Source organism: Nothoprocta perdicaria, unplaced genomic scaffold (assembly GCF_003342845.1).
Source record: "Nothoprocta perdicaria isolate Ctin4 unplaced genomic scaffold, notPer1 scaffold_254, whole genome shotgun sequence".
In the NCBI taxonomy this organism is placed as follows: Eukaryota; Metazoa; Chordata; class Aves; order Tinamiformes; family Tinamidae; genus Nothoprocta; species Nothoprocta perdicaria.
In genome coordinates this window covers 325922-335649 of record NW_020455482.1, presented here as the reverse complement: position 1 = coordinate 335649, position 9728 = coordinate 325922, and the positions used below count along the sequence as shown (strand labels likewise).

The window sequence follows — 9728 nt, the reverse complement described above, 5'->3', positions numbered from 1 at the left end:
GCCAAGGACTGTGATTTTTTTCCCTAAAGCTGCTTTCTGGCTGGATCATATCAAAGACACAAGACAATATTTTTTCCCTCTTGTCTGAAGATAGAAGGCTACAACTCTGGTGAAACAATGCATATGTCTCTCCAACAGACAGTTTGTCCTTTAAGGGGAAAAAAAATTAAAAAAAAAAGTCTCAAAGAATTCCCTAAAGAGAGATTAGATAATTTGGAGCAGATTTAGGGTGGGATTTTTAGGAGGAATTTGTATGATTGTTTTAAAGGCAAACTTTCTCCGCAGTCCTTTTCTAATAAGGACCTTGAAATATGCCAGAATCAAACTCCTCCAGACCCAAAACACTTAGGATGATGCTCAGAACTAGGTTTCTACTTCGACTAGTTCTCTTCCCTGCAAATGGAAACTTTCCCTGTGCTCTTTCCATTCAGAGTTGCAGGGAAGCCTCGGCAGCTCCTCAGCACCAGGAGACCAGCCTAATCAGGAGTCACTGATGTTGCAGGTAGCCCCATCTATCACATAGGGCARGACTCACTGTCAGCGAGCTGAGAACAGGCTTCACTTCGTTCACGTCCTAGCGAGTAGTTCTGAGGTCCTTCCTTAGAAAGAGGGTTTCTCCCCTTCTTCATACCACCTTCTTCATACCAGGGTGCATTAACTTGTACTGCCAGCACTACCTACTAGACACATTCCCTGAGAAAAACAGCGTGCCCAGTTCAGTATCTTCCATACGGAAGACACTAACCTTCTCTCTCCCAGAACACAGAGCAATAGATCCGCAGCACCTCGAGCAGGCTCTGCAATACTCAACCCCACGAGGCAGTGCCTGGCCTGCTCACACTGCAGTCTCCCTCCAGGGACCTGCAGCGAGCTCCTGCCTGCCTGCTTCTGCACAGAAGTCACACGTTTATGTCCTGCTCCACTGTAAACACAAGGTTATTTAAGGTACTCTACCTCCCAGAAAAAAAAAAAGAAACATATATCTATATATATATAAGCTGCATTCCAGTGCAGCACGCTAGCACACAGAAACATGATCACACAAATGTTCTTCAGAAAATGACTGGCAGGTATCAGCTAATCCCCCGGGGAAAGTAGGAGCCTCCTGACATGGGCTGCTCAGCAGAACCCACAACACCCAGCAACAGCTTTGGGATTCCTCCCATAAGCAAGGAACGAGGGCGTTCGCCCTCAGAATAAGCAGCTTGCTCCGTAATAACTCCTTCTCCTTTCCTTTCCTAAGGGGCTGCTCTTGGAGGCTCTAGAGAAGTAAGAGAGATCACAGTACGCAGCTCAGCTGGAGAAACACAGAGCCCCAGAAAGCTGCACGCCCTTTATCTGTTAGAAATGCAAAGCTGCTGTGCTGTATTACAGCAGCAGAAACTGCAATAAGCTACGGCCAAGTGAAGCTGAAGGGCAGCGTGACCAAGTGTCAGCGCAGTACTGCAAATTCCCTTCACATGGCTTCCTCTCAGCCCAGGCATGCACACCTATCTAAGACCGGGCCAAGTTACGTATTTTGAGGAAAAACAGAAGAAAATGCAGCTTTATCGAAGCGCAGGGGCAGTCCTCCAAAGGGAACAAGAAGCTGCTGCAGAACCACGAAGGCAGAGGGAGAGGGCTGCTTTTCTGAGGAGGGCATGGCCAGCAGTGCCTCAGCCAGCCACTTCACGCCACTGCCTCTGCCTTTTGCACCCAGCTGGCTTCTCTCCCTGCGAGGCTCCAGCACCGTCGGGAGGGGCAGGTCAGTTGCTTCCACTGTTCTTCCTAAAAGCTCAGACATACAGGGGGAGGGAAACAGGGACAGGGGGCAGAAAAGTTCCTTATTACGTGGAAAAATCAAAAGATATCAGAAAGAAAGCCCACATGCTTCACGTCTGCCTAGGCACACTCTATTCTGTTAAACAGGTCTTAAGACTCAGTAGATGGGATTATTCCTTTATAATTTAAAGCTGACTACAAGCTTAAAGAAAATGCATAGGTAGGCAATTTGCCCGTGCCAAGGCAAAGAAGTGGCTTACACCTACACAGGTGATAAATTTCACCTGAATTCTTGAAAAGGCAGAAAGTGCCACTGCTCTGCATCACAGAGGGAGCGGGCCACTCTTCTATGGCAAACAGGTCTTCATAGTAACTCACAGTGATGATGACCAGAGGTTCAACTGCCTCACAGCTCCTCCCTCAGTAAGAAAACCATGCTTTTCTTTGCGAGTAGACAACGAGTCTCAGGAAATTTGCAGACAGATTGAGTTTTCACTTCTGTGCAGCAACTGGAAGCAAAGGAGGAAGGAGAGAGGGTACAGAGAAGTCACAGGATTTGTGACAACTGAATAAAAAGCCCAGCAGGGCAAGCAGGAAAAGTGAGCCAGGCATTTTAATGGGCAGGAGGTGGGAAGAACCCGTCTCCTCCAGGTGACGGCAAAATGTCTGGGAAGAGGCCAGCTGACATCTTCCGTACCACCAGCTGCGGTGAACACCGAGCCCGGACACACTCATGTCTTCTCAGAGATCACAAAGTCCACACGTACAGACGTTTTCATTGCCACAGGCAAGGAGCATTTACTGGCGAGTAAGTTGGCTTAACAAAACGCTGAGGTGGACTGTGTTCACAGGGGACATGAGGAATAGCCTCCTACAGGAGGAATCTGGCAGCTTCTCTCTTTCCTCACGGCACCAGGAAGTTCATCTGCTTGTTCTTCCTTCTGGAGAGACCAAACGCTACCAGCTCTGCGGGAGCTTTCCAGCATCCCCCAGGCTGAGGCACAGTCACAGGTAAGCCCTGAATTGCAAGCTAGGGATACCTGGTAAAACACCTGCCCTATCTCTACTGTTGTTTGTGTATGTTTTACCAACCCCTTACTGGTGTAAATGCTGGTGTACTGGCGTAAATGCTCCTAGCACTTACACTAGGAACAGTTCCCTGTACTTTTTTTTCCTTAAAGGACAGCAATAGTCAAACTCATATGGAATTCTTTGATGCTTTAGATATGAAAAGCTTGCTCCTGAAAGCTTGCTTAAGTTCCGATAGATAAAGCTGACAAACTGCTTAGGTTGGAGGAACAAACAGAGGTACCTACGTTTCAGCTCATCACGACAAGCAAAGAGAAGGGACATTCCTCAGAAATACAAGCTCCAACATAGCAGCCTATGATCCAGCTGATGGTTATCACCATTTACCAGTAGTGGATGCAACTGGAACACAAGCTTCAGAAGCAATGTGAGGATGAAAAAGAAACAGTGGAAGTGTCAGCTACCTTGAAATTYGTTAACTGAGATAAACAGAGGAGAAGATCCCACCTAAAAATCTAGAAAAGAAAACACACATATACACAAACCCTCATAAAGTTTATTTAGGACTTCAAGTTCCCACCACTTTTGTAGCAGCCCACAACCCTTCCAAAACATAAAGCATCATAGGTTTTACTCATCAAAAAGACAGGAGTTTCAGGGACATATATCACCCTAGATTAAGCCTGAGGCCCTCCAAGCTTTTTCAAAACTTCAGATGCTTCTTGGGAGATTAAAAAAAAAAATTGCCTTGGCTGCAAGACATCTAGTGCTATTCTAATCAAACTTGGCAGCTAACTACAGCAAAAGCTACTAAAGATGTATTTTTGTTACCATTTTAACCACACTGACTCCACTGAACATATTGTCCTCATTTATCTATGCTCTGTATGCACCTTTGTTTTTTAGATCATTATTCCTTAGATGTGTGCGTAGCTGAGGCAAGACAGGCTTTCAAGTTGACAATGATGTCAACTTTTTATTGATTGATAATCCTAATCAATCCTAATCAATTTAATTGATTTTAGTCCTAGGTTGGTTAACAACCTAGAATTAAAAACCTTTCTGCAGTTACTTAGATTCATGTTTCTTAGGGTCACGACCCCTCTCCTACAGCATCTGCTGCCCCATGCTCATTTTTCCTCCYTCTTTCCTACCAAGGGGGGTCATGTTCCCGTAGCACCTCCTTTCCAGCATCAATATTTGAATTAGTCTTCCCACAGTGCAGTCCCTTAACTTGCACTAATTCTTGTCTTCCTTTTTGTGTTTTCACTTCCCCATCTTTCTTATCCCCTACCTACAAGACTTGCAAGTCTTTTACCCATCTGCTTGATTTCTTTCTTTCCCCCCCAAACCCTTTTGCTTTCTTACAGGCTGTGAATGGTCACTCGCTTCCCGTTGGTGTTCCTGAGCTTCCTGTTGGTTCCAGTGGGCAGGACATGTTGAAGACAACAACCTGGTGCCTGGGGGTGTCCCCATGGCCACAACCAGGCCCTGCAGAAGCAGCTACAAGCAAGTGTTTTCAGGCAACTGCTTCTACATTTGCTGCTCTCGCATTGCCACAGGTTTGTAGTGGCAGGGCTCTGAGCAGCTGTGCCTCGAGCAGCGGCCTGCACAGGCCGAGTCTGACAAGCAGCAAGGCAAGTGACTCAGGAGCGACCACCACAGAAGGAAACGTGCAGTGGAAGCTGCCAGCCTCACAGTTCTGGAGCACGGGACTCGGAGAAATCGGCTCCTGGAAGAATATGTAAGAAGGCAAGAGCTTCCAGAGTTACAAAATCTGGCCTGTGTCTGTATTAGAAGCAAGCGAGCATACACATRCACTCATGTTTAGAATAATCCTTTAAATTAACCTAAGCAATAAAGGACATGTGCTACAGTCAGTGACTCTCGGGCAATCGTACAGCAGTGGAGAGCAATGAAGCTGCTGGGTCAGTACAACAGGTTCTCCTTCCTTTTACTTCGAAAGTTGAAGGGTAGAATATACTCTCAGGCTGAAGTAAATGAGCGTCTCCCTGATCATATATATGATGTGTCAGTGTATAAACACACAGAGCAGACAAGTGAGAGACAGAGCCAAGAGAACACAGCCCATTGCCTAAGAGATGAAAGGGGCAGAGGGGAGAGGCCTTATAGGCCTCATCTCCAGGGTTAAGTGAAACCCCCCATTGTGGACGTGGGGCCCACACACTGCCCCTCTCCCACAGGGCTCCCTCGGCGCCTGGGCTTGCGGCTCTACCTCCAGGAACAAGAGCTGCAGGGCAGCCAGCGCATCCCAACRCAGACACAGCATCAAGCACGTTGCTCCATGTAACAAAAAAGCCTGTCTAAATCGAGTGTTTTTCTGTACAAAATGAGTACTATGTTGACAGCGATGGTAGAACAGTCAACTTTACTAAACTCATCTAACTAACAGCTACCTGCTATAAAGAAAAGTTTGGACCTTTCTTGTATGAGAGAAGGATCCTCTACTGTCCCCCAGACCCAAACCAGGAACATACCCCACACTTGGCAGAAATTTAGCAGAGAAGCTATTCTCAGATGTTATGATAAAACATGACAAACTTCAGCCAAGAAGGCATTACTCCTAAGTACTACCTATCTACATCACACGTTTAAAGGTACAATTACTCTTGTTGAGAAGCTTAAGGCAGAAAACAAAAAGCAGCTTCCTACAAGAAGGTCTACTAGAGATCTCCTCACATTCTGATCTCACCTTTTATTTCCAACTCTTTGGCCTTCTTTCCACACCCCCAAAAGCACCACTCCTACTACTTCCCCTCTTGTGATACGAGAGGAAGAGGAGCCTACTTCAACCTACTGAAAAAGCCAAAGACGACAGTGGAAAAATTTTGTCCAGTTTCAGTCTACTAAGCTGGGGGAAAAGGGAGGAGGACACGTAGAATACGTAGGTTAAMCAGAAAGGAATGAAAATCAAAACACTATCTTGTCTGCTTGCTGCCCTCTTTACTCACCCACCCCTTCCTCCTTCCTACCCAGGAGGATATCCAAAGCCCAAAGGATATCCAAAGCTGCAGCTGCCCACACTGGGGTTAACAGCCAGGATGCCAAGCAGCGCTGCTGCTGCCCCTTGCTCCGGCTCTCCCACAACAGCCGGGGGATCCACAGAGCAGATAAGGAAGTGTGGAAACACGGCAGCCTGCTCAGAGCCCAGAGAGGCRCTGAGCACAGGTTGTGCTGTGTGAGCCTGCAAGTCAAACGGAGCCCGAGATTCCCTTCGGGATTACAGGAGCAGGGTCCCCTATGCCAGGTGTTTGCTAAAACAAGAGAACTGAACTCATWCTGTGTATTTGTCCTTGAGTATAGGTGAAATGGGGAGAGAGAACACACCAATATCAAAACATCAGGGCACTTTATCCCTTTTTTTTAAGAAAAAAAATAAAATAAAAAGGAAAAAGACCCTCACACCGGAGCGTTATTTGGAGCTGCCCTTTATTCATTCCAGTTAAAAAGTTGTCTTGTTGGTAGGCGTCCCAGGGCAGCAACAGGCGCAGCGCGGGGACAGTGACACCCTGCCTGCCCCTGCTCCCCACAGGGCTCCTCCTATTGTCACCCCAAGAGGAAGCCATTTCCAGCTCCTCCTTCCCTCCCCAGTGCTCCAAGGGCTCCCAGCAGCCAGAGGAGGGAAACCCAAGGAAGCTTCCCCAAAGACAGCTCCCTTCTCCAGCAGACAAAACCTCCCACCGCTTAACTAGAGGGTCACTACCCTTCCCTACCCAAGGTGCTGCTCTCCGTAATTCCCCTGCTGGAAGCCAGCTCTCCCGAGAAGAGGCTGGAAGCAGTCTGCCATTCACCTACAGCCTGAACCCTGGAGCAYGAGCAGCTACGTCTTCGCGCTGTGCCTCTACCCGCACAGCTGTGCGCTTGGACTCGGCCTAACGAGGGCAGGCCGCGCGTCTGCTCCACACGCGCCTCCGTGTCACTGACAGCAGCAGCTCTGCCACCCAACCTTCCCAGCTCATCCCTTTATGCATCCGTAGGGCATCACGGAGTGTCACACACRGGCAACGGCCATTGTTTTTATTGCAAGTTAAGACTTTTTACCTTACTGCCATCACACCTTTCCCTTCCCAAACCACATCCTCCATGCATTCCCGCTAAAGGGTTATGTGATCCAATCCAACTCTCACTGYAATTACTCTTCAGAGAGTATTGCAGACCACACACACAGACAGAGTGTGTTTTTGTTGTGCTTTTTTGGGGAGGCCGGGGCAGGGGGAATAATTTCTATTTGGTCATTGGGGTTTTTTTTGGGGGGGTGGGGGTTATTTGTTTCTGTTTTTCTGCTTGTTTTGTTTTTTCCCCTTCTCTCTCTCTCTCTCTCCTTGCAAGAAACTCACTGGTTCTTGCAAGCTACTCACTGGGGCACTGCACTTTAAGGTATTTAAAAAAAAAAAAAAAAAAAAAAACAGAAACAGCTGAAGGGACTTGGAGTAAATCTGCAGTCAGAGGCACATGGGAGCATCCAGCAATACAGAGGGGCCCTGGTTTCCTGCAGAGAGGCCATCGGGGCAACAGGCAGCGTGCACAGCAGCCACGTGCAAGGGCGGAACGAGGGGTCCCCAACTCGAGCGCAACCCGCGCCAGGGAGCAGAGACTGAAGTGACAGCAAAGTGCACGGGGGGCTTTTCCTACCCGGATCCACGCAAATGCTGTGGGAGCTGCTGAGAGCCCCGTGGGTGGGGGGAAGCCCACAGAGGCATGACGCGAGTTGCTGAAGGAAGCGCGGTGCAAAGGTAAGGACCACAGCTCCGAGCACGCTCCGCTCAAGCTACTAGGGAGCCACCAGGATCGGCAACAGCCCTGAAGCACAGGAAAGCCAGGGCTTACTTTATTGCAAAGYCTAGGGGCTGTCAGAGGCCAGGGAGCATGCCAGGAGCCCCAGAGAAAAGCCGGCATTTGAGCAGGTCTCGGGTAAAGCAGGAGCAAAGAGCATGCAGTTGTGGCACAGAGGCATCAGCACGGCTGAACATCGGCTGAACGTCTAGCTTCATCAAACAGCATAAGCATTAATCAGCAGGGTTAATCTATTTGGTACTCCATGAGCCATACGAGCACCTCACCTTCCACAGAGAAGTGTAATATAGGCACTGCATCATTTCAGAGCATTTGACTAGACCCCAATTCGGGTCTCCCTATCTTGGCTAATGTCAAGCTAGCGCTGCGCTCGAGATGAAGCACTGTTGCGGGGAGGACACTAGAGCAACCCATTTGCCAGGATTCAGCAGAATCTCCCAGCTTAGTCAGAACCCCAGTGTTTCTAGAGTACTTTCATTTTAGAAGAAAGGCAAGAGCAGCAACTTATGTGTATATGTAAAGAAGCACACCAAACCTGGCKGTCTGCAAGCAACAGGAAAAACAGTATCTAAACTCTTCAGGCTCTGGAGTAATACGTGTAGAGTAATACGTGTAGATTAAAAACAACAGTATCCTTAAACTTAAGGGTTTTCCCATAACTACAGAGCTTAAAAAAAATGGAATTAAAAAATAAGTACTTCAAGAARCACCTCTTAGGAAATAAGAGTCAAATTTTAAAGAAGGAAAGGCTACAGATGTTACGTCTTCCAAGTGTACTGACCCATGGGGGCCCATGGGGAGCATTTTCCCACCGAAAGCTTAACCCTGTGCCCCAACCCAGTGCTCGGACCCTAGGATCCCCAGCCCTTTTCCCCACGGAGCACAGCGCTCCACGACACCCTCTCAGGACGGTTCATTTACTAGTGCCTCACGGCAAGGCAGGGACTGGCAGCAGGTAGACRGGAAGCATCTCCACAGGGAAAGCACCTCCGCACCTGCGGCTCCCGCGGGCTGGGGCACTGGGAAGGGCAGGGATGGCCCTCGGACAACAGGAGCCTCGGYCGGGCTGCGCTGGCTGCTCCACGAGCCGAGGCGGCAGGGCCACGTTTTCCCTTTTCCAACCCCCCCAATTGCTCCGTTTCTCCACTAGGGGACTCACCTGACTGGAGCGCCGGCAGTTGCAGCCAAGTTAAAAAAAAAAAAAAAAAGGGGGGGGGAGGAAAGAGAGAAAAAAAAAAAAAAAAGGAAGCAGCCAACCCTGACATGTGGATGCTCCATGTAAAATGAATGGAAATGTACTAGTGTTTGCAGCGCTCGCGGCACGCGCGGCCGCGCGCTGCGCTCCCCCTTCCCGCCGCTCCGCGGGAACCGGGAGCGCGGCCGCGCCGGCTGGAGCCCGGCGGGCGGCCCCGGGCACGGCTCGGGATGCGCCTGGCCATGGCTCGGGATGCACCTGGACACGGCTCGGGATGCACCTGGACACGGCTCGGGATGCACCTGGACACGGCTCGGGATGCACCTGGACACGGCTCGGGATGCACCCCGGGCACGGCTCGGGATGCACCCCGGGCACGGCTCCCGCCTACGCGCGAGGCGCCCCTTGCTTTACGCGCTGATTTTTAATTCGTTTTCATACACCTCAACATACAAGCACCATGGGGGGGTGCGGGGGTAGAGCGGGATCTTTTACCCCTGTTTCAGGGCAGGCGCCGGGAGGGGCCCTGCGGGCACCGCGGCGCAACCGGTATCGGCAGCCCCCCCATCCCGCCCGGGGTGGGGCAGAAGGGGCAATGGGGAGCGGGGCGGTGCGGGGGCACGGGGCGGTGCGGGGCCGCTTACCTGCGGGCTGGCAGCGGGCAGGGCGCGGGGGCTGCCAACTCCTCCGAGGAGGAGAGCGGGAAGGAGGAGGAGGAGGAAGGGGCCAGGGCGGCCGCGCGGGGCCGGGGCGCGCGCGGGGGCCGCCCCCCCGCACTCACCCTCTGCATGGCTTTCAGGATCAAAGCCAGTTCATAGCGGGGCATCTCGGAGGCGGCCGCGGCGCGGGGCRGGGGGTGGCGGCGCTGCGCGGCGACGGCGGAGCACGAGGAGCAGCAGAAGCGAGACGAGCCCCCGGTAGCGGCGGC

At 50.7% G+C, this 9728-nt stretch overlaps 2 protein-coding genes across 2 annotated transcripts in view; both read right to left on the bottom strand.

The window, feature by feature from the left end:
* MRPS6 (mitochondrial ribosomal protein S6) overlaps positions 1-9611 on the bottom strand; it is a 44933-nt gene extending 35322 nt beyond the window's left edge. Inside the window, exon 1 of the mRNA XM_026040363.1 lies at positions 9582-9611. Within this exon, the coding sequence (XP_025896148.1) occupies positions 9582-9590 (9 nt within the window). The 5' untranslated portion in view covers positions 9591-9611. The remainder of the gene's footprint in view (positions 1-9581) is intronic.
* SLC5A3 (solute carrier family 5 member 3) overlaps positions 1-9640 on the bottom strand; it is a 16970-nt gene extending 7330 nt beyond the window's left edge. Inside the window, exon 1 of the mRNA XM_026040362.1 lies at positions 9582-9640. The gene's annotated coding sequence lies outside the window, so the exon portion shown is untranslated. The remainder of the gene's footprint in view (positions 1-9581) is intronic.
* Between the last annotated feature and the right edge of the window lie 88 nt (positions 9641-9728).